This window comes from Trematomus bernacchii, unplaced genomic scaffold (assembly GCF_902827165.1).
Source record: "Trematomus bernacchii unplaced genomic scaffold, fTreBer1.1, whole genome shotgun sequence".
Classification (NCBI taxonomy): domain Eukaryota; kingdom Metazoa; phylum Chordata; class Actinopteri; order Perciformes; family Nototheniidae; genus Trematomus; species Trematomus bernacchii.
In genome coordinates, this window is record NW_022987689.1 from 13,646,568 (window position 1) to 13,671,926 (window position 25,359).

Consider the following 25,359-nt stretch of genomic DNA (forward strand, 5'->3'; position numbering starts at 1 on the left):
CAAACGTCGGCCGGTGATTGGCCGAGAGGCCGAGGAGAAGAGCAACAAACCAATGACATTTCACCGTGATGACGTATGAGTCCATAAAATAATGTTATAATAATAGCATTAATTATGATGTGTTTTTCTATTATTGGCATGACATTTTTCATATAATTATTTTTAAAATAAATTGTGTAAAATAATTTCTTGCAGAACTTTATGTATTTTTCTTTTCATGGCTTAATTATATTGTATGTTGCATTGTGGCACTGAGGAAGAGTGTATATCTGATAAATTGAAGATAATTTCATAGTAACACAACGTTATCATCACATATGTCCATTAAATAGTCATCACAATTAATAAACTTAGGTTGAATATATATATATCCTAATAACATTTTGGAAGCCTTGAACATGGTATAAACAGAACAGTACTAGCCTATTAAATTATTAATGACTTATTTGATCAAATAAAAAGATAACATTTTACAATAAAACTTCTACACTACCGTTTATATATCAACCTACATAATACCCACAGAAGACTCATGTGATTTATTTCGATAATTATAACATTTAAAGTGCACAATTAAAATTGAAATATGTACTTAAGTCCGTGTAGAGTATTTCAACATATGTTGTGTTAACATATGTTACTGTTATGCTTACTCTACAAGAAAAAACCTCACGACACTACATTTCCCATAAACCACCGCGGTTTAAATCCCGGCACAGAGGGGTTTGTGGGATATGAAGGATTCAACGTCACGTTTTAAACACAATTCACCGAAGCTTTGTTTCATAAAAACTACATTTCCCAGATATTTTCAGTATTCAAGACGTTGCTTGGCTCATCCTTGACCCGAGTCGGAATTGGCTTTCTGCTACATATTGCAGACAAACACCGGGCTAATGGAATAATTAGAGCACCGGCGAATATGAACTTTGTGGTGAGTGTCTATCAAATCAAACACATCAGGAATCCTTCATGTTAAAGCATAATATAGTGTATTCTCGCTGAACCGACAAGGGCTAATTATATAGACCAGATTTATCCGAACATCTCCCAGGTTACAGAGGAAACAGTCTTCCTCCTTAGATAACACAAGTGGCAACCAGCTGCAGTGATGTCAAATTGTGTGCAAGTGTCCCTCCCTGTAGACTTTTTGCACTATTTCCTCATTAATTGCTTTATATTTATGTTCAAGATGTGAGGACTCCTTCATTTCCTCCTTATTGGGACTCAGCATGGCGGAGGAGGAGGACAGACACAGCCTGGAGGCGAAATTTGTTGCAGCAGTTAAAGTGATCCGGAGTTTGCCCGAAGATGGTGAGGACTTATTTTGTTACTGTATACAATTCTATGAATGAAGTTATGTGCTGTATGTTGTGTCGGTGCTTGTGTGTGTGTAAACACTACAGGTGATTGACCTACATGCAGAGCTCCTGTCTGGCCCTCTATTGACAAAGCTGCTATAAGGATAAGAGCTGATTAACTGTACATGTAGTTTCTCAAGTCTAATAACAACTCTTGTAGCTCATGTTGGGTCTCGGAGAAGATAAAAATGTCAAGCTGCCTTGCAAATCTATTTTTCCTTTTGTGTTGGAAATTATTTTTGAGCAATAATACTGGAAAACAGAAGAAAAAAGGGATGCTGGAAGCCGGAACTAATGTCTTACGACGCTGGTTGGTTTCAATTAAAAGGTTGTCCAAGGGAACAAGTGTATAGGCTGTATGCCATGAGTTCTGCCAAACTTTACCTGGATCTGCATATTTACCTGACTCTAGTACATTTACTCTACCATATTAAAGGGGCCATATTATGCTAATTTGTATGTTGTGCCACTACTATGACATGTTTACATGCTTACATTTTCTAAAAGGTCTTTATTTTTCTCAAACTGCCTGTACTGCAGCACCTTTTTTCACCCTCTGTGTGAAACCAGAGCCCAGTCGACTCTGATTGGTTAGACCAGTCTGTTGTGATTGGTCAAACACTTAGAGATGTCCCGCCCCTATAGGCTATCAAGTACAATGTGTTGGAGCGCTAGCCAATAGAAGTGTGAGTGTTGCGTAGTGATGTCACTATGTTACAGAAGAAAACAAATGAGTCAAATGGAGATGTTTCATGCAGGGGGGGGAGTATGTGGGAGTGAAACTCCCTCTGGAGGGAACTTTGGGGATTTTAGCCTTTGCAGACCATTTACATGCACAAAAACCTATTTAACACACTTGTAAAAAAATGCCTAAAGTCTAATGTTTGAATATATTAATGTATGTATATTCTAATATATAGGAATAAGCTAAAAACATGAATTAACATCTTTTATAATTCTCTTCATTTCTCAGGTCCGTTCCAGCCCTCTGATGACATGTTGCTGATGTTCTGCAGTTACTATAAGCAGGCCACCTTAGGGCCATGCGACATCCCCAGACCTAATGGATTCTGGGACTCTCATGGAAAAGAAAAATGGTACTTATATTGATTTAATTAAGAGGTACTGCTCATGCCACACAGTAGAATGACAGTAGAGTGCATGTTATACACTATCATTTTATACTATCAGAGTCTCACTTCCTGTTTATTTGCAAAGGGGCTTAACAAGCCTGACATTTTCCAACTTCATAGCTCATTTAAAAAACCATTTGCTACTGCAAAATTGTGTGGGTATATCTCATGGATAATCCTGCAGTAAAATACAGCTTTTAATAGTTTAGTGAGTTTTTTCCAAAATTGAACATCGCTGCAACTGCATATTGTTAGTCTTTCAGTGTTCACTTTGTGTTACCAGGGATGCATGGAGCTCTTTAGGAAATATCACAAAGGAGGAAGCCATGAAGAATTATATTGAGGATATCCAGATGGTAAGTCCATTCAAGAAAAAACAAAAATTGAAAAAAGGCAACATTCATTACTGTACACACCTCTCTTTATGTTGATTTCATGACATATTGTAGTGGGAAAAGTGTGCGGCCCTATCACCCTGTATGTCTATTTATAATGTGTAATTATATAGGCGGACCATTTTTCTGGGTCTATAAGGCTACTTTTCCTTCTCTTCCTTACTTTTTTCTGGTGCCTTATTGAAAATCTTGCTTGTGTTTTTGTGACAACTTGAAACTCTGCATATTTGAGCTTTACCGTTATTACTTTTGTGTGTTTTCAGATTTTGGAGACCATCCCAATCTCAGATGAAGTGTCCGACCTGGTGCAGAAGCTGGGCAACTTCTACACAGATGGAGAAAGAGAAGAAGGAGAAGCTGAAGATCATGAGGTGGACAGCAGACCCTTCACCAGGCCTTTTGCAAATCATGCAGGTAGTGTACAAAATCAGCCATGCCGTGATGAAAGCAGAATACCATCCATGGAGAGCACTGCTGCTCGAGTGATACGTTAATCCTCTTTGTTAGACACACAGATGACTTTTTAAATTCTGAGCCTGTCTTACTTGTGTTTTATCACTAGATGAGCTGAACAGGCAGCTTAAGAAACCGACAATGGAAGGCAAGTCTTTGGTGTTCGCAGTAGTTCTAGAGTTGATAGATCCCATAGTAAGGGTATTTTAACCTAATTAAGTTGCTTTCATTGTTTAATATAATAGCTCAAAAGTGATAAGTGTACATTGTCCTTGGATTTAACCTGAGGAAGTGTAAGAAATACGTTTTTTTAAATGAAAGGAGTGTGTAATTTGTGACGTATGTGCTGTAGTTGGTCAGTGTGTTGGCTTTTTGCTTGGTGTTGATGTTGTGTGTCGGAGCCGTGGTCCATCAACTGTGTGTACTGTCTCTGTTTGGTGTAGAGTAACATTGTGTGATGTAATACTTTGATAAAGAGTTAATCAATAGTGTTTCCCTCATCGTTCAGGCTATGGGGATCTGTGGGATGATATACAGAACGTCCATGAAAATGACAGCACTGTTCATGGCTTAAGTGTCAGTAGCGAGGAGGCATGGGGGAGCAAGGAAAATAGTGAAGTGGAGAGAAATGAGGAAAGTAGTGATTGGAGGAAAAGTGAGGAAGAGGATAATGGAGATGAAGAAGACAATACAGAGGACGAAGACGAGGAGGGGCAGGAGGAAAAAGGTACTGTCTCTAGCTGTAGCGTTGTTGTGATGTGAAATGTGCTGTGTTCGTAGTGAGTAGTTTTTACGTTATGGGTGGAGGTATTCTCTGTTTTTTAATATTTCCCTTGGAAAAACGAAAGCAATGCCTGATAAATATTATTCATCTGTTCTTTAGAGCTCCAATGAGTCTACCAAAAGCACATCAATGTTGGACTGGGTAACATGTTTCTTCATTAACTCGTACAGATATAGAATCAGATAAATCAAAATCCGTTTTATTGTTGATTAGATTTTCACAAACAAGAAATGTCCTTGTTTTTTTTTTTACAGCACTTAAACAAAGAAAGATAAATTAAAGGGGCCCTATTATGCTTTTTGAATTGTCCCTTTCCTGTAGTGTGTTGTAAAGTTGTTTGTGTATGTAAATGATCTGCAAAGGCCAGAATCCCAAAGTTTGTCTTTCACACGTTCTCAAACAAATTACGAAGACATACTTTATCAAATAAGTTTAATATATCTGAATTAAGATCAAAGGGTTGTGCCATTTCAGACAAACTTATTTTGTGCAGAAATATGCAAGTGTATCCCACATTCATCGTTACTACCAGAAATACTCACAAGTGTACCCAAATGTTTTCTCACGCCGCAGCGGAAAATAGTCCCTTACAATTATACAGTTTACTCTTGTATGAGTAACGAATGTTACTTTTTAACATATGTTAAAAATGTCTGACCCCGATTGTTTTAGCAATCTACTTCGCCTTGTTGTGAAAGTGATTTGAATATGTGTGACCTATTTGAAACCTTAAACAATCTCTGAAGAATGCTAAGTTTTTATGTAGCACATTTTAATTATTAACGTATGCACTACTTTCTTTTAATTGTCCTCTTTATTCTTAGTTTAAGTAGTAGTAGCAAAATAACTTTTTTATTGTGCTTTTGTGCTGTGTTCAGCAGTTTATCAAAAACTCTTTTGAACCTTTTTTTATAACATTTTGTCTACAATGACAGTGACACATTTGAATGCATTTCAAGGGTGTAAGATGTACATAGTGTCCAAATTCATGTGATGTATTATCCCTGTGTATACATTCATATAAACAAGAACAGCCTTTCCATAAGATTCAACAAAGTATTTTTCACTAAATACATCCACGGCAAGTTATGGCAAGACACAGGGCTCATTAAAAAAGAACTGCACCTTTTTCTCACTGCATGCGTCATACTCTTTCTCTCTTTTTGTACTGTCTAAGGTTGGAGGCCTGACCCGACGCTGCTGATGGTGAACAAGAGGTGGAGGTCTGACACCAGGGGGTCCAGCAGCAGCATGGAGCCCAGCGTGTGCTCCTTCACCAACGGGACGCACAGCTCCCTCAACAGCGAGGTGGAGGAGGAGGAGCTGGCCTGCTCCATAGAGCCCTCCATTGAACAGTATAACTCCTACATGCACTTTAATGGACACCCGAGTGGTAAGATGAAACTCTAATGCAAAAGGTGTACATATTTTTTTAATAATACTATACATTTCAACCTGTGGCAGCAGCAAAAGTATTACAACAATTACAACAAATATTATTATTATAAACGTTATGTTTTTGATGTAGATGTACAATGAAAAATTATATGATTTGATATATTTTCCATGTTCAGGTCATAGTGAAGTAGTTCCTGAGAAGAACCGCCGATCAACAGACTCGGACGAGGAATTCTGTGACTCGATGGAGCATCTGGCCATGGAAGAGGTGAGGTGTCCCTTCTCAATAGTATGCACCACATTAAATAAATACTTTTACTATTTTAGAAAATGTGCCTATTCTCTTTCTTTACAAAATCTAGATGATCAAAACCAATGAGCTCATCTATCAGTAACTCAGCTCAACACATGACTACAGGAAATCATTGCGAAATGGAAACAATCTGAAGTAATAGTCCAGTACAAAAAAAAAAGTATACAACAGAGAAATGTATCTATAAGGATGCTTAAGGATACTTGATCATTTGACAATTACATTGTGTTCCCTTAGTAAGGCAAGACCCTGAAAGATGTCAACACTGAGGCATTTACCAGGTGGAGTAAGTTAAGTTCCTTAGGGTTCAGGGCTTAATGCTTTAGGGGTGATCATTGAGATTTGGCCCTCTAGTTTGCCAATGCCATATGGTTTTTTAGCTGTTGGAGCTGAAAACAACTAAACGCTGATGTTTTTAAGGCAACCATAATGTTAAAATTAACCCTTATAAATAAAAACACAGTAGGAAAATGTTAAAGTGGTTAGACGGAAACAAGGAGAGAACCCAGACCGGACAACAGTGTTGTAGATGCCTGCCCCACCCTAAAGCATATGCTACTTTATCTTCTCTTCTACTCTAAATGAGACCATTATTTATAAAATAAACATCCTGCTGTATTAACTAAGTCTTAAAACGATCAATTGAGACTATTAACTCATTAGGAAAACATTGACTGAGGTAATAAATCAAGTAAGAAGTAGGGCCATTTTCTCATAGGGTGCATCTCACTTCGGTTAAATGGAATCCTTGCGTCCCTCACTTGTGTTGTTTCCCTGCGACTAGTCCCTCCCACCAGGGAAGCATGGAGAGACGCAAGGAAACCACGAGAAGCAGGGAAATGAGTTTTAAGAGCAATGGGACGTCCTTTCCTCCGGAGCGTCACGTGAAGCGGCGTCCGTTTGTGATGACGCCGCACAGCTGATCGTCTGACAGCAGCCAGATCAGTGCATGCGCTGCATCGTCCAATCAGTGAGCGATACACAGTAAGGGGGCGGGGCGAGTGTCTGAGGATTTCACCGGAGGATGGTCTGGTAGATGGTCTGGTCGAATATCGCTCCTCCGTTATCACTCCTCGATCCTCGGTCCTCCGGCAAAAATAAGGCCACTGGGACGGTACTCAAGATGGCGCAGACAAATCAACTTCCGGTGATACCGAGCCCGAGGAGCGAGGAAATGAAAAATAACCGAAGTGAGACGCACCCATAGACTTCTATACAAAAATCAGAGGAGCTGCCCCCTGCTGGCTATTAGAAAAACACATGGTTAGGGAACATTGGCTTCACTTTTCAGACCAAGAGTGTGCCGCTTGGTTCTGAACTTTTACTATTATTATTATTAAGACTACTCAAACCGTGCCTGACCTTTATTTTTTCCAAATAAGGGCCTGTCAACGTCAAGAATACGCTCCCCTGGATCAGCAGCTGTCTCAGTGAGGCAAAGGGATCATTGGTTTGAGAGCAACACTACCCTGAATGCAGGAGAGGATCAAGTACTCATGGGAGATTCTTACTTTAAAGAAGGGATTAGTGCAAGCAACAACAGCTCCTTGTCAAGAAGAGGGAGAGGTGAGACTGTCGACTGTGATTCATACTTACACTGTAACATACCTTCCTCCTAAAATGTCAAGGCATAAGACACCATCAAATTAAGCGCTCATTCACAAGCATTAAGATATCATTTTTTTACTCCAGTTCCAGGTTCACCGTTGCCAGGGACTCCCTGCGATTCTCAACGTTCTGCCAGTGTAGATGCTGTTTGTTGTTGTGTGTCACATAGCAGATATCCTGTCAGCGTTGCCAGGGAAAACATCAACGAGCAAATAGCTACCGCTCTGCTGAGGCTGCAGCATGACATGTCCAGGGTGTTGCACAGGCTGCACGCTCTGGAGGCGCTGACGGTGTCACAGGTGAGAAACCAGACGTGTTACCCACAGTGTGTACTGAAATGTATCATTGTTTATGACTGTCTCCATGACAATGTATCATAGATTTATTCATAGATGTAAAAGTTTTCTTGTTCTTGCATTTTAAAGTCAAGATCATCTTCGCCAAAGCAGGAGGACGCCCTGGCTGTAGCACAAAAGGTCGATTTTTTTTTTTTAACATCGTATTTTAATGGGGGCCCTATTATGCTTTTGGGGGTTTCCCTATCCTGTAGTGTGTATTATAGGTTGTTGTGCTTGTCTGCAAAGGCTAAAATCACAAAGTTCCTTCCAGAGGGAGTTTCCCTCCCACACACTCCACTGGACTCCTTTGTTTACGTAACATAATGCCATCACTTTGTAACACTCACACTTCTATTGGCTAGCGGGACATCTCTAAGCAGTTGACCAATCAAAAAACGCAGCAGCACAGGCAGTATGAGAAAAATAAAGAGCTTTTTGAACATTAAAGCATGTAAACATATTCACAGTAGAGACACACAATGCAAATATTAACCCGAAAATGAGCACAATAGGGCCCTTTTTATGACAAAGTTGTATCCAATCAGAAAACAATGGATTTTTTCTATTTACAGTTCTTAAGACCAGCTTGGTGGCCTTTTGACTTCTCTCCACTCACTGTGGTGTTTACTACACTCTGGCCTGTGGTTGCCCATTGGCTCGTCCAGGTTTACTTACAACGGAGGAGAAGGTGAGGAAAATGCTGATCAAAATCATCGCAAATTACTTTTGCTTTATAGGCATTTTAAATGTTTGATCTTTTCTCCTCACAGGAAAATCGCCTGAATTCTCTGACCTCAATCAAACAACATGACGCTGGGATGAAATCGTTGCACTTTTGATGTGTTGTGGCTTTGTAAGCCACCACAATAGACAGGGTATAATGAGGGCAGCATTAGAAATGGAAAGCCACCTTGGATAAATGAATGGTCAGATATGGATGTAAAAGGAGACTCTGCAATTTAGTGTAGCATTTTGACTTCCTGGATACTTTTTAGGTGTTTAAAATGTGTGCATTATAAAACTGGCACATTAACAGTGAGCGTAGCATTAGGCAGTGATCTTATTTATGAAATGTAGCCCAGATCACCAATAACTCAACATATAAATAACTTGCATCAACATGATCATACAGTAGCTGTGGACAGTAATCTATGACTCATTGTCATGCCAGTTATTTTATTTATTTATTGTTTATTTCATGTTTTTGTCAAACTGTTTTTTTCTAATTTCTAAGGACTTTTATAATGTATTGTTCAAATATAGACATATTTAAGGTGCATTTCTTTTTGGACCAAATTGACATATTCATTTGTAAAATTCTATATTTATTTTATCGCTTCAGTGCAATACTGTCATACACATAAAGTGAGGAACAGAGTAAGGACAATCCATATATTTATTTGTGTTTCTTGTCAGCTGTAAACTGAAAATTAAACATTCTCTGTTAAAGCAAAGATGTGGTGCTTTTTAAATATACTGTACATATAAACATAGGACATTTTAATGCAATAAAATCATTATATGAAAAAGCAGAGTGGATCTTTGATGTTATTATATGTTCAATATGGAGCATAAGTTTTTGCTACTTATGAAAAGGTGGAGTTGACTGTCTGTATAAACTGAGATTGAATATATAGCATATTGTTTTTACATTAAAAAAGAATTGCATCATTCAAATTGTAGATAAACTAAAGGAGAATAAGCGGAACTGAAGTGAGCTTGGTCAAAAAAGAGCAAGATTTCAACAGGGATGCAAATCATGTCACAACGCTGAGACGTCATATCCGGTTTATTTTCGGCTCTGTCCCGTTCGCAGTTTGATTTGTTATGCCTGTGAACTGAAGTAAAATAAACACGGCCATTTAACTCGGGGACAGAGGAATACCTTGTGTCGCATAACAGGCATTGTGTACCAGCGAGAATTCAAACATGTTTTCTCTGTCAATGACAGTCCAACCACAGGTAAGAAAGCAGGAAGCTTTAGGCCAAGCTAACGTAAGCATTGTTGTTGTTTTGGTTGTGGAGTTGAGCATGCTAGCGAGCTAAATTAACCTTAGCTTGTTCTCTCATTAGCCAGACTGCTCTCGACCTCATGTTTTTGTTTTAAAGAGATGTAGCGTTACTTTATCGTCAGGGGACATTGTGTCACTATTGTTTTCAGTATATTTACCTAAAATAAACTGAAGTAAAGACTATGAGGTCGGTTGAGAGAAGTTTTAGCTAGCTAACACTTCTGTTCTGATGTGTGTCCTTAGCTGCCAGATGGAGAAACTGCGTCAATGAGCGACATGTTTGACTACTGGTGATTTTATAATCTATTAAATCAGCAGTTCAATCAACATATCTACTGATTCGTGATAATCACCTTTATACGGCTAACGTTACCTTATTTAGAACTAACCTAAGCTAGTAGCGTGTAAGCTTTTGGTTACATCATGTTGGTTTTATAACACCGTCTAGCTGATGTACCTGTGTGGCTACCTACTGTCTTAAGTAATTGATCTACCTAACATAAGTGTGTGTGATGATGTTTTTTACATGTATAAAAGTCCACCTTTTCTGACTGTTGGATTACATGTGATGACAGGTGACTGTACCTCTAAGCCACCTCATCAATGTCCTCCACTCCATGAAGAGCTCAGTGGGGAGCAGCCTCAGTGCCTCGTGCAGACCCAGAACTCACAAGGAGCATGCCTCAGACTCAGAGCTACACAGCACAGAGGTAAAGCATTGTTTCCTGTCCCCCCTTTTCCAAGACTTTTTATTTAGCTGCTTATTTCATTCCCATAATGCACCTTGCTCAAAGTATACACTCATATTTTGTACATATCCTATATGCAAAAGATACAAGAAGAAATAAAAGAAGAGTACACATTTTTAACAAAAGCCTGTTCCTGAATAACTTTAATAATAATAATAATAATAATAAATGGAATTTATAAAGCGCCTTTCAAGGGACCCAAGGTCGCTGTACATGGTGGACAGACAAAACAAAACAGACAATGAGGAGCAAACAAAATAAAGGAAGCCGGGGGACCAGAGGCCTGTACTACGAAGCTGGTTCAACATAACCTGGATATGTTTGAGTTAGCCGGTTGGCCCAATCCAAAACATACGCGCTCTCGCTAAGCTCTACTACGACGCTGGTTATCAAGTGGATCGCTCAAGCCAGCCGTGTCCTATCTAGTTAGGTGCGCGTTCACATGAAAGGGGTGGTGTTGGAGCCACATTTGAAGTAGTAGTTTCTGTGTTTATTACGGTACATGTTTTTGAGTCACTATAGGTGGTGGGCGTGTCAAAGGATTTGTGTGGTGACGTTTGCGGTTATATCCGGTTGCTTTTACCTGCACATTTTGTGATAGATGGAGGGGGAGTGAGCTGGAGAAGGACAATTTTTGTTGACCGCATGCACGCACGCATGCACGCATAAAATAATATACATATGGATATGGACTATTGAACTTTTGCTTTGAAAATAAAAGGTCAAACGCATACTGTTGGAAAGACTGAGTTTTTGCGCGTCCACAGTGTTTTTCTCTTGTTTAGTCCCTCGCGGCACTTTGTTTGAAAGATTACTGCCGCAACATTAAGTCAACAAAAAAAGACTTGTACCACAGCGTGGATCTACGGAAATCAAGGATATACGGGGATTCCTTGGATCGATCTGGGACGCTGTGGAATTAAAAGGAAACATTGAAACGCCGTTATCGCCGCTGTATTGGAGAGCGGCTTAAGGAAACTAACTTCAGCGTGCTGCCGCGGGAGGATAAAGACTGACGGACAATCCACACAGCAAGGAGCGAGCGGTATGTAACTTCTTCATTCATACTGTGTAAATGTTTGTTTGAACACAGTGTGAATAAGTTACTGCTGCGTGTCCATTGGGGACTGACTTTTGCTTGCGTGTGGTGGTTTGTGCCGCTAGAGGTTGTCTATTGTCGGCAGCAGTGATTTACTGAGCGTTTGGCTGTGTGGATTGGAGCATTTGTTGTTCATTCATTAAAACATTAAAGAGATATGTCAATAAGTGGATCAAATTCAGATGTCAATGTGGCAAAAATGGATGAACAGAAGAGAGAGTCGATACTCACTGCCAAGGCTTTGGCAAATAAAATGGAAAAGCTCCAAAAGGAACGTCAATCAAAGGTTCACAAAATGAAAAGTGTGATTAAGACAATGAAGGATCTCATGCAAAGGGATGACAACGCCTCACAAATACAAACTCAACTTGAGCATTTAATTCAACTGGTTAAAGAAACCACCCTGTTACACAAGTCTGTAATAACTCTTCTTCCTGCAGACGAACAGGAAAAACAAAATGTATGGTTTGCCAAGACACTGAAATACAATAATGGATTTATCGACGATGTCAAGCAATGGCTTTCTGAAACTGGGAAACAACCGAGCAGCACCATTGCACATGTTCCCTCAATTGAGATATCTGATGAACACCAACAAAGTACGTCTCATGTTTCAAAACACTCTGGGAGAAATGTTGAAACTTCTGAAGCACAAGATGAAATAAAACCAAGCGACAGTGTTTCAAACATAGGAAGCATTGGGTCTCGCAAGCGGAGCTCTGCTGGAACCAGGTCCAGTGTTTCAACTACATCATCATGCACCAAAGCTGAGGCTGACATGGCCGCTCTCTTGGCACGACAAAGGTTATTAAAAGACAAACATGCATTGGATGAACAAGAGGAAGAGCAAGAGGAAGAGCTCAGGAAAAAGAAGGAACAGCTCAGGAAAAAGAGGGAGCAACTGGAAATGGAAGTGGAAATAGCTGCATCAAGGGCTAAAATGAATGTGCTAAGACGCTCTGGAAGGTCTCGTGCTGCAAGTGACACATCTGTGAGTCCCAATGGCATGCATTCTTATTTGGAAAGGGGACGAAAGGAAGCCATACTCAGTGCTGGAGCAAAAACATTTGTGCCTGACACAAACAGGCCTACAGGTGGTCAGTCTGACGTACAGTTTTTGCACAGAGAACATGAAGCAGAATATGGACATCTGCAACATCAAGCCACAAGAAGCTCAGAGGCCAATATACATCAAAGTTCATCACAATCACATCCACAGTTACAGCAACAAAGCAATCACCCAGCAGCACCGGCACCAGGCAGCAGTGCTCAGAATCCTTTAATTAATGTCTTGGAAAGACAAAATGAAATAACATCCATGTTGGTTCAGCAACAGTCTCTTTCTTTTCTGCCTAAAAGAGAAATTCAGATTTTTGATGGCTCTCCGTTTCAATATCAAGCATTCATAAGAGCTTTTGAGAACAGCATTGAGGAGAAGACTCACAACCCTAAAGACTGCTTGTATTTTCTCGAACAGTACACCAGGGGGCAGCCTTTGGAGCTTGTCAGAAGCTGTCAGCATATGGCCCATGACAGAGGATATGCCAAAGCAAAGGCTTTGCTACAGGAGCATTTTGGTAATGCACAGAAAATTGTTTCGGCCTACATGGAAAAGGCTCTTTCATGGCAGCCAATAAAAGTAGAAGATGTGCAAGCTCTGCAAGCTTACGGTCTCTTTCTGAGAGGATGCTGCAACGTCATGGAAGAGTTTGAATACATGTGTGAGTTGAACATGCCTAGCAATATGCTAGCCATCATAAAAAAGTTGCCCTACAAATATAGGGACAAATGGAGAACTCTGGCCTATGACTTACAGAAAAGGCAGGGCCGGAGAGCTACATTCATGGATATTGTTAATTTCATTGAAAGACAGGTGGATATTGTGAGCGATCCACTGTTTGGAGATATACAGGATACTCCACCAGCAGCCAACAAAGATGTGAGGAAAGCTAAGTTTGAACCTCGTTCAAGGATGAGGGGAAGCAGCTTTGCTACTACTATTACGACAGCGGAAAAGAAAGTGGAACCTGAAATAAGAATGAAGGAGAGAGGCTCACTAGGTACAAGTGTTTGCCTGTTTTGTGGAGGTAGACATATACTGGATCTGTGTTTTCAACTGGAAAGAAAGGCTCATAGTGAGAAAATCGCTTTCTTAAGGGAACACGGTGTGTGTTTTGGATGCTTGTGTATTGGGCACATGAGTAAAGACTGTAGGAAACGCCTCTCGTGCAAAGTATGCAGTCTGAAGCACCCAAGCATACTTCATATCTATCAGAAAGAGAAAGAAACTGACACAATGCAAGCTAAAGGAAAAGCTATAAGCAGTGCTCTTATCTCCGTTCAGTCCAGTCGTCTTACAGGGGCCGGTGAGCCAGATTGTACTCTCTCCATAGTGCCTATTCAAGTAAAGTCTAAGAAGGGACATGAAACATTCCTAACGTATGCCTTCCTGGATCCTGGGAGCTCAGCATCATTCTGCACGGAGCGGCTGATGAACAAACTGAATCTCAGGGGAAGAAGAACAGACATTCTCCTTCGGACAATGGGTCAGGAGAAAATAGTTGGAAGTCACATTGTTTCTGACCTGCATGTGGCTGGATTAGACAGCAGTCATTATTGTGAGCTGCCTGACACCTACACCCAGAAAACTATGCCAGTTCATCGAGGCAACATTCCTCGGCAGAAAGACCTTCAGAGATGGCCTCACCTGAAACATGTAATGATTACTGAGATTGATTCAGATGTGGACCTGTTGATTGGGACTAATGTTCCTGAGGCACTGGAGCCATGGGAAGTTATTCGGAGTGTAGACGGGGGCCCATATGCAGTCAAAACTATGCTGGGTTGGACTGTCAATGGACCTCTCAGAGGAGACCGGAGTAGTGAAATTACTTGTGGACAGCCAGATGTCACTGTCAATAGGATATCTGTTGCAAACCTTGAAGATCTGTGGAAGCAGCAGCTAAAGGCTGATTTCCCTGAATGCAGTCAGGATGAGCAGATGGGACCGTCAAGAGAGGACTGTCACTTTATGGAGTACGTCACAAAGTCTGCCAAGTTGATGGATGGCCATTACTGTATTGGCTTACCTTTTAAGGAAAAGGGATGTTAGTATGCCAAACAACAGGAGAGTAGCAGAACAACGTACACTGAGCCTCAAGAGAAGGTTTGATAAAGATGCTTCATTTCATGCTGATTACACCGCTTTCATGAATGACATCCTTTCAAAGGGCTATGCAGAGAAAGTGCAAGTTGTGGATCTGGAACGCAGTGACGGCAGGGTATGGTATATACCACACCATGGTGTATACCACCCAAAGAAGAAAAAGATCAGGGTCGTATTTGACTGTGCAGCTACATTCCAGGGAACATCGCTGAATGCGCAGCTCCTACAGGGACCAGATCTTACCAGCACACTGGTTGGAGTCATGACAAGATTCAGAAAGGAACCTGTTGTACTCATGGCAGACATTGAAGCCATGTTTCATCAGGTTCGAGTACCAGCTGAGGATTCAGATCTGTTGAGGTTTCTCTGGTGGCCAAATGGAGATCATCATCAGAACTTAGAAGAGCACAGAATGGTTGCACATCTGTTTGGAGCTACATCGTCGCCAAGTTGTGCTAGTTTTGCCCTTAGAAAGTGTGCAGAGGACCATCGGGAGCAGTTCAGCCCCAAAGTAATCAACACTGTCCTGCACAATTTCTATGTTGATGATTGTCTATGGAGCTCATTTCCTGCCATAACTCCACAAACAAACTAAACAGGTTTTACAAATGCCTCATGATTCACTAACAAACACAATGTGGTTTGCAAATACAAAACACCATCTACAAACTAATGCATTTAGTTTTGCAAAGAAAAAACGTATCTATCAAATAAACACATACCATTATTCTAATAAATCATGTTTCAGAGACAAATTCAGCATAGGTTTTACAAGTACACACATTTTTTTTACAACTACAACACTTATTTTTACAAGTACAAAACTTTTTCTTCTCACGGCGGAATATTACTGCCAAAAGTCACGTGACTCACTCACGTGACTTTTGGCAGTAATATTCCGCCGTGGTTGTGCTCATACACACTCACACATGCTCACTCACACATGCTCCACGGCAGCAGGGGGCACTACTGAGTCCATTGGGAAGGCGGGAGGTTGAGCAGAGCATGGAACAGCCCTTGCCAGCCTGATGACAGCCGTGTTTCTAGCGATCCAGCATCTGAATTTAGCGATCACAACGAAAACAGCCAAGACACATATTGAGCCCAGAAAATGAATGTTCTTAGGGCTGTAAATATAATAAGCCTTTGTCTAAAATGGACAACATTGTAACTAAGGAGATTTAAACTATACAGCGATTCTGCACTCGGTCAATCAGCTGCTCTTCATTTTCTTTCCTGCTATATTCAATGAGTGATACAAATATTTTTTACCATACGTTCTGAATAAAACTGATACTGTTGGACTCGGTACTAGTTGACTGCTACCAGAAATAAAAGGAAGTACTTTACTGTGTACTTTGTGAGTAATCCTCTGTCAGAGTCCCCTCCATAGTACATAATGCATGTTTTTTGCTATCTTTGATGAATGATAAAAATAAAATGTTACCATTAGTTCTTAATGAAATTGATACGGTTTGACTTTGTATTAGTAAGCCTACTACTAACAATACATTGAAGTACTTTTACTGTGTATTTTTTGAGAAATACTCTGTCAAAGTCCCCTGCTGAGAACAAAATCAAGCCACTTCTGCTAAGTTTGATGAGGGAATTCTTTTTTGTTGCCATTAGTTCTTCGTGATATTGATCCTGTTGGACTCAGTACTACTGAAACTACCCCCACAAGTACTATGAAGTACTTATTGTGTACTTTTCCAGTAATCCTCTGTCAATGTCCCCTCCTGAGTACAAGAATGCATGTTTTTCTTTTAATAAGCGTTAAAAAACATTTCTTCCTGAGACTGATATTGTTGGACAGCGTATTTTAAGAGGATGGTAGACATGATATCAGCAATACTTCCAGTCAGTACTCCGGCAGCAGCATTTTCACACCTTGGAAAGTCTTTAGAGTCTGGCCTGGAATGGATAGCTGGTCACAAATATCCTTCAGCAAAGTAACACACTCTGTCACATGGTTGCCCTCTTATGATGCTGCTGTCTTTTTAATATATAATTATTCCTCTGCCGCTAGTTCGTTCCTCGCAGATTCTTCAGTCTCATCAGCCTCATCCTTCCATCAGTCCCAGTTAACGCCTCCAGCACACTTCCAGTATCTGACTCCATATGATATTGTCCTGATGCTGTAAGGGTGATGCCCCATGATCACAAAATGACCCCTCTAGAGTGCCAAGGACCTCATATTATGTCTGTCATTAATGTTACATCACCCATTATAACAATTTTCTTTCCTTTTTTCTCTTCTCTTAACTGAATAGTCCTGTCTTTAAGTATAACCCAATGTAAAGTCCTTTTCCTGCACCATTTTAAGGCTTCATAACAGGCATGTTTACTGTATGTGTTTGGAGAAATAACACAATCAATGGCCCAGAATTGTACTTTATAAACTATGAATCTTGTGGTGCTTGAATAAATACAGACGGGTTAAGCCGGCCAGGTTATATATATATATATATATATATATATATATGCCTTTTTTGGAGCCATTTTTTTCAATATTTATTAAAATGTCACTAGTTATTTAAACAAACCACTATCTGAGGGTAATACAAGCAACCATAAAACACCCTTTATCTAGAGAGCCATTGAAGCCCATGAAGAATTTATCCTTCCACAAATCTTTTCAACTGCTGTATTAATAAAGTTGCCACGTGTTTTCAAATTCAAGTTAAGGCACTATCTGTGTAAAACATTACAAATATTCTTCATTTGCAGTATTTTAAAAATGTTCAGAAAGACTGCATCAATTATATGCTATATATCTATATATATATCTATATATATATATATATATATATCTATATCTATATCTATATCTATATCTATATCTATATCTATATCTATATCTATATCTATATCTATATCTATATCTATATATATATATATTGTTATTAACTTAACAAAAATGGGATAATTGCCATGGATGTGGTGTTTGATATAGTTTACGTTCAATTTTAACTATTTTAGGCAGAAAAACGTATATTGACAAAACCTTTTTTAATAATTTACTATAATTTAGAAAGGTTTTTGTGAGAAATCATTTCAAAAGTAAACTTATTTTTCATTTTATATTTCAATTTGAAATGTTTGCACACAACATTAGTATATTTATACATTTTTATAAACATTTTAAATTATGAATCCATTAATTTGATTGTATTTCCTTGAGGCCGGGGAAAATATCCAGCATGTGGTTCAACATGTAATACAAGTAAGTATATGTACAACATGGAAAAGTAAATCAAATAAGTTTAATAGGAGGATGTGGATTTATTTTCTCTCACCTTGTAATTACACAATCAAACAATCTATAATTTAGCTCTGACCTTCACAAAAACATTTTGTTGAATTGGACACATTTTTCCAAGCTCTATTGACAGACATGCAATGACTGGGACTGATGGAAGAATCTGAGAGGAATGAACTAGGAGCAGAGAAATAATCATATTTAAAAGACAGCAGCCCCATAAGAGGCCAACAAGAGTCACAAGGGTGTGTCACTTTGCTGAAGGATATTTGTGACCAGCTATCCAGGCCAGACTCTAAAGACTTTCCCAGGGGTAAAAATGCTGCTGCTGGAGTACTGACTGGAAGGGGGACTTTGACAGAGTATTTCTCAAAAAATACACAGTAAAAGTACTTCAATGTATTGTTAGTAGTAGGCTTACTAATACAAAGTCAAACCGTATCAATTTCATTAAGAACTAATGGTAACATTTTATTTTTATCATTCATCAAAGATAGCAAAAAACATGCATTATGTACTATGGAGGGGACTCTGACAGAGGATTACTCACAAAGTACACAGTAAAGTACTTCCTTTTATTTCTGGTAGCAGTCAACTAGTACCGAGTCCAACAGTATCAGTTTTATTCAGAACGTATGGTAAAAAATATTTGTATCACTCATTGAATATAGCAGGAAAGAAAATGAAGAGCAGCTGATTGACCGAGTGCAGAATCGCTGTATAGTTTAAATCTCCTTAGTTACAATGTTGTCCATTTTAGACAAAGGCTTATTATATTTACAGCCCTAAGAACATTCATTTTCTGGGCTCAATATGTGTCTTGGCTGTTTTCGTTGTGATCGCTAAATTCAGATGCTGGATCGCTAGAAACACGGCTGTCATCAGGCTGGCAAGGGCTGTTCCATGCTCTGCTCAACCTCCCGCCTTCCCAATGGACTCAGTAGTGCCCCCTGCTGCCGTGGAGCATGTGTGAGTGAGCATGTGTGAGTGTGTATGAGCACAACCACGGCGGAATATTACTGCCAAAAGTCACGTGAGTGAGTCACGTGACTTTTGGCAGTAATATTCCGCCGTGAGAAGAAAAAGTTTTGTACTTGTAAAAATAAGTGTTGTAGTTGTAAAAAAAATGTGTGTACTTGTAAAACCTATGCTGAATTTGTCTCTGAAACATGATTTATTAGAATAATGGTATGTGTTTATTTGATAGATACGTTTTTTCTTTGCAAAACTAAATGCATTAGTTTGTAGATGGTGTTTTGTATTTGCAAACCACATTGTGTTTGTTAGTGAATCATGAGGCATTTGTAAAACCTGTTTAGGTTATATCCGGTTGCTTTTACCTGCACATTTTGTGATAGATGGAGGGGGAGTGAGCTGGAGAAGAACAATTTTTGTTGACCGCACGCACGCACGCAATAATATACATATGGATATGGACTATTGAACTTTTGCTTTGAAAATAAAAGGTCAAACGCATACTGTTGGAAAGACTGAGTTTTTGCGCGTCCACAGTGTTTTTCTCTTGTTTAGTCCCTCGCGGCACTTTGTTTGAAAGATTACTGCCGCAACAGGTGGTATTTGGAGCATTCGACCAATCTCAAACATGGACAAGCGTACTGACAGCGCAGCGTCATACTTCCTGAATGAAAAGTGAACTTTAATATTAGTCAAATATGAAGAAGTTAAACTTTAAACATCCATGACTTAAACACTTTATCCAGGATAAAAGCCACATAGCTGCACCTGCAAGGTGAATACAGCTGGTAACAGAAAAAGTGTTTGAATGCGTACATTAACAGGTTTATGAAATCACTGCCCCGTCCAAGACACGAGTGGATCTGACTTTAATTACATTTGACTCGAGTGTTTCGTCAACTTAATGTGTTGCTTAAAATAATACTTCTGCATACAGTATGTGACACTGTGAGTGTTGCACGGCCAGATACGGCTCAAGAAGCTGACTCAGATAAGGAAATATATGATACATTATGATGTGATATGATATGAATGATAATGGGACACATCGACGTCTGCACTCACAGTGCCGCGGACTGTACTTAATGTTACTCTGATCCGGTTACTTATGTCGTGGCAGATATTTAAGTAAGCTTTCTTAACGCTAATGTTATAATAGTCAGATTGCTCTGAAGATGGGAGGGGATATTCTATAAATGTTCACGTTCACACAGTCAGTTGATTTTTGCCGGCCGTCTTTCCTGCAACGGCAGTTTTTCTGTATTTCCTCTATCCTGTAATATGACTTGATCTTTAAACTCCGCACACGGAGCTCTGATTGGTCAGCAGGCGGTGCTTTCACTGATTTGATCTCTTAGCCTGCCACCTAACCTCCTCCCGAGGAGGTTAGCCGCTCAGCATAAGTTACCATGGAGATCTAGCCCGCTAAAAAGAGAACCAGCGTCGTAGGACCGGAAAGCCCGAGTTTTCCCTGAAGTCAGCCGGCTAAGCGAAAATCCGGCTTCGTAGTTCAGGCCTCTGGAAAGGACTAGGGTTCGAAGGCCAGGGTGAACAGGTGTGTTTTCAGTGAGGATTTTAAGATGTCCACTGAGGCAGTGTTCCGGATCTCAGGAGGAAGTGCATTCCAGAGGGTGGGGGCCGCAACACTGAACGCCCTGTCACCCACAGTACGAAGGCGAGAGCGGGGGATGGAGAGCAGGCCCGTGTCTGAGGACCGCAGACTCCGAGAGGGGGTGTAGGGATGGAGGAGGTCCGATAAGTACTGGGGGGCGAGGGTATGGAGGGACTTGTACGTGAGGAGGAGTGTTTTATAGTGAATCCGGGACTTGACCGGCAGCCAGTGGAGGTGGATGAGGGTGGGGGTGATATGTTGCCATGGCTTAGTGCGGGTGAGAAGCCTGGCGGCAGAGTTCAGAGAGGAATATCATTGGATTAAATTACATAACTTTATTGATCTCAATTTAGGAAATGGTTATGTTACAGCAGCATGTAAACAAGGCATTGCACATGAATTAAAAATAAACATAACAAGTAAATATATATTAACAGGGAAAGATATATATCTGAAGAATATATCTCAATAGAATACACAATATCTCAATATAATACGCAATATAAATATACAGAACAAGTTAGTAAACACTATATTCGACCACAAATATTTTAACTTAGGGTACTACTTACTTTATACAAGTCAGCTATGTAACTTCAGTGTTTTAATTAAATGTATATCTTTTTTTATTACATATTTATATGTATATACATTTATACAAAATCTATATGTATATATTCAATATATGAATGATTTAGGGTGATTGACAGTAGAGACCGGTTAAGAACATTTTCATTTTCAGTTAATCGTTTATTTGAACCGGGACAGTGCACATTGATGAACACTTTAAAACAAAATAATGCTTACAAGTGTAAATGAGCCGGATTTTAGCTTTGAGCTAATTTCCATCCGTAGTCCCGTCACATACAACATATAAGAACATGACATGTATATACATAGCAAAAATAAATACATGATATGCAGAAAGAGAATGAGCAGCATACAAACATTTACCACATGGCAGTACAATGTAGCAGCTACGACAAAAAAAATAGCTGTTAGTATAGCAATAGCATAGCTTCCATAATAGATTTCATGGATCGGTCCTTATGACAGCAGAGCAAGATCCAATCTCATCCTCCAAAGTGTATAATGTTTCTATGTTTGCAGCCCATGTTGAACCTGCGTGAGCTCGGCCTATCAGACCTGGGAGCGCAGCAGGTGGAGGAGCTGGTGAACAGTGTGTTACCACGCCTGAGTCCACAGGAGGCGCCACTTCCATTGGACGGACAGACGGCGTGGAGGACGTCACATCTCTCTACACATTCATTTTACCACAACAAACATGGTGAGAATGCTCATCTTTTGTCATAAACAGGCCTCCTATAGTGTACAATGCACCACCCACAGGAAAAGTATGTCGCATTTAGGGGGGATCTATTCCTAAATTAGTTTTCATTAGTGTATATATTTATCTGCAACTATGCACCTAAATGTTCTTGTTAGCTTACAAAGAGCCCTCAAGTCTGCATATGGTTTTCTTTATGGATTCCCCCATGTTGCTACGACATGGTTCTACAGTAACCCAGAAAGGACAAACATTTTTCTGGCTCTAGAAAGGGCCTTTTATGTTACCTGAAGGCCACTTAAAGGTGGTGTATGTCATTTATTTCAGAAACACTTGTTATATTCCATGGAATGCTCTTAACATCCCGATAGAAATGAATATATTAAATGCTTTGACAATAAATACATAAAAAATGTCATCTGTGGAAGCCGTGGCGCTGTAAAAAGCACGACCAATCATCTGAGCCGGCCCGGCTAAAATGATTGGATGGCCTACCTGCCTGTCAGCCTTCCATCTGTGCACAAACTTATCTCGTGCCCTCATTGGTCATGTGCGCGTTCGTGTGTGTTGGAGGAGGGGCTCTGTAAGGAAGTGGCAGATTTTTTCCGGTTGTGTATTTTCAAATTCTAGCGCACTCGAGCTGGTTTCTCCAAAATTACCTACCCCACCTTTAAGGTTCTCTTTCTGATTGGATACAGATGGTAAGCTGACGGGTATACAGTTGCTCAGAATATACCACCTCACTGCTAGATTCCATTAAATCTCACACACTGGACCTTTAAACAGTTGTGGCTGGTGCTTTTGCTAACCCATCATCATTCCTATATCAAAACAACATGCCAGGACCTCACAAACTCTCTATTGATTGCTAGAATATCAGAGTTCTAGTGAGTGAAGGTGGTGGTAACCATCAGTCTCAACATTGTGAGCTTAGATACTAGTTAGTAGTTTTAACAAGCAACCAGGGCCTCTGTTACCACTTTTTCTTAAAGGTTAAGTATCCCAGGGATAACAGTTCAACCTTGTCCTCTGTTTGCAGGCTTCTCAGGCGGTGCAATGCCCATGTCTTATTCCAGGCAGCACCCTTCACCTCTCCAGTCTGTCTGCTTAGAGCTGAAACACTGGCCAGGTAACTATGGATCAATATGTTTATTAATAATCGAAAACGTTGCATTCAGTTGCTAATGAATTACCTTTACAACAATATAGCGTTACTGAGAGAAAAACTCATATTCCAGTTAATCATCAATGTTATCTATTGTTACTTATTTTTACTTGTATATTTTAAATGTATATTTACAATGTTTACGCTCATCTAGGTTATATATATCTGCTGTTGAAATGTCATGATTGGCTCATGCTTACTGTATATTTCAGTGTGGGTCCCCACCAGAGGCTTTAAAACGTTAAAGAGCAAAACCAGACGACTACAGTCAGGCTTAGACCGGCCCCTGGAGTCTGAGGGGTTCACTCCAACCTTTATGAAGGTATGTGCATAGAGTTGTTGTTAAGAAGATTAAGCAAGTCCTTAAACATGCTATTGATATTATTTAAAGAGGCTCTATTATGCTTTTTGTGTTTTTCCCTTTTCCTGTAATGTGTTATAGTTTGTGTGCATGTAAATAGTCTGCAAAGGCTGAATTACCAAAGTTCCTCTCCCACCCCCCAGCCCCCCCCTGCCTGAATCGCCTCTATTGGACCCCTTTGTTTACTTCTGTAAAATAGTGAAATCACTATGTCACACTCGCGCTTCTATTGGCTATCGCTCCAACACATTGTACGTGATAGGCTAAGGGGAGGAACCTCTCTAAGTGCTTGACCAATCACAACAGAGCCGGCCAGCTAACCAATCGGAGCAGACTGGGCTCTGGTTTCAGACAGAGGGTGAAAAGAGGGCAAAAGTAAAGACATTTTTTGAACATGAAAGCATGGAAACATGTCACAGGAGAGCAACAAAATACGAACCTAAAAATGAGTATAATAGGGCCTCTGCTTTAATCAGCACCAACATTTCTTTAAACAACTATACATATGTTAGCTAATATATTGACAGCAGCTGCCTGTTTAAGAAGCCTCCAGCAGTTCTATATTTAAAACATAAAGGCATAGAGGGTGCCCTTAAAGTTTCCAGGCCTGAAGAGTGAGTCCAGTGTCATAGCCTTGAGAGCAAAAGTGTAATAATGGTACAGTATTCGGGCTTTGGGAATGCTGCTAACCAACCCTACCTTGTACTACAGGGTTTCCTGACACGAGACAAGGGGGTTGAAATTGAGAGTCTAGACAGCCTGGTTAAGATAAAGAACATACCGGATGGACAGCAGGATTCTTTCAAGAGGGGCTTCGCTGAGGGTTTCCTGAAAGCCCAAAACCTGACACAACGCACACAAGGCAAGTTCAATATACACAGGTATTAAAGTGAGATTAAGTCACTTCAACGTTTTTATTATTAATCATTAAACAGTTTTTCTCTCTCTCTCTTTTCAGACTCCCTCAGGAGGACTCGTCTCATCCTGCTGGTGCTGTTTTTTGTTGGGCTTTACGGTCTCTCCAAGACCCCCTTCGTATCGGGTAAACGCTCCGTTTCTGTTTTTAAAATGCATGAAATCTACTCCCAATGAGTCATTTTGAAGGAAAAACGAATTCAAGTTGCATGGTGCATATTTGACTGTTGCCGAAGTGTTGCCGAAGTGTTGCCGCAGCTCTCCCTGCAGGGAACAAACATTTTGAAACTCCTTACGCAAAGATCCCAAAAAAAGAGCCCTCTGTCACACCCACAAAGAAGCAACAAATCAAAGAGCACTCACTCTGAGCCAAAAAAGATGACCCAATTAATTGGACCACTGGCCACCCCATAGGCAGCACAATTGACATCGGCCAAATTGTTATTCCAAACATCAGTATTGCTGCAGATTGAGACATTTGTTGCATCGCTATTTAAATATGAATCTTTTTTTTAAAGCTCATAATTTCCACTAACTAATCTATGCATCGAGCATGTATCATCCCCTACAAGAAGGCTTGGTATGAGTGAGTCTCTATGCAGACGACAACACATTCTAATCTGCAGCATGAGGCACTAATATTCCCAATGAACCCTCAGTAAGAGCCAGCGAGTGTTTGTGTGTCACCTCATTAACCCTGTCATGCAGTGTGATTTCAAACTTTAATCTAACCGTTTTTGATAGTACGGTTCCGAACCACAGCAGGCTTGGACTCGGCTGTGGACCCAGTCGCGGTGAAGAGCGTGACGTTCGAGCACGTCAAAGGGATCGAGGAAGCTAAGAACGAGCTGCAGGAGGTGGTGGAGTTCCTGAAAAACCCCGATAAGTTCACGGTCTTGGGAGGAAAGCTGCCAAAAGGTACTGGCACCTTTGTCATTTTCTTATCTCTAGGAGAGTGTGGTGTCAATTTAG

At 40.1% G+C, this 25,359-nt stretch overlaps 2 protein-coding genes across 5 annotated transcripts in view; both read left to right on the plus strand.

Moving 5' to 3' along the window:
* The first annotated feature begins 21 nt into the window (after positions 1–21).
* Positions 22–9,287, plus strand: LOC117488465 (acyl-CoA-binding domain-containing protein 5-B-like). Of its 3 annotated transcripts, none has more exons than XM_034137375.1 (14): positions 22–73; positions 1,193–1,314; positions 2,335–2,458; positions 2,778–2,850; positions 3,153–3,303; positions 3,452–3,490; positions 3,851–4,069; positions 5,304–5,519; positions 5,701–5,792; positions 7,220–7,403; positions 7,530–7,744; positions 7,871–7,921; positions 8,356–8,471; positions 8,554–9,287. In XM_034137375.1, exons 1-14 carry the CDS (start codon positions 69–71, stop codon positions 8,564–8,566), a joined length of 1,620 nt encoding a protein of 539 aa, XP_033993266.1. In that variant the 5' UTR covers positions 22–68; the 3' UTR covers positions 8,567–9,287. The 3 variants fall into 3 exon arrangements, with proteins under 3 accessions (XP_033993266.1, XP_033993268.1, XP_033993267.1); XM_034137376.1 differs by lacking the exon at positions 22–73 and adding an exon at positions 841–934; XM_034137377.1 differs by lacking the exons at positions 3,452–3,490; positions 3,851–4,069.
* Positions 9,288–9,541: 254 nt separating this feature from the next.
* yme1l1b (YME1-like 1b) overlaps positions 9,542–25,359 on the plus strand; it is a 31,123-nt gene continuing 15,305 nt past the window's right edge. For both annotated transcript variants that reach the window (XM_034138210.1, XM_034138209.1), the window contains exons 1-8: positions 9,542–9,745; positions 10,371–10,505; positions 21,769–21,946; positions 22,986–23,075; positions 23,324–23,433; positions 24,184–24,334; positions 24,431–24,514; positions 25,132–25,305. In XM_034138210.1, coding sequence (XP_033994101.1) covers positions 9,713–9,745; positions 10,371–10,505; positions 21,769–21,946; positions 22,986–23,075; positions 23,324–23,433; positions 24,184–24,334; positions 24,431–24,514; positions 25,132–25,305 — 955 coding nt within the window. In that variant the 5' untranslated portion in view covers positions 9,542–9,712. The remainder of the gene's footprint in view (positions 9,746–10,370; positions 10,506–21,768; positions 21,947–22,985; positions 23,076–23,323; positions 23,434–24,183; positions 24,335–24,430; positions 24,515–25,131; positions 25,306–25,359) is intronic.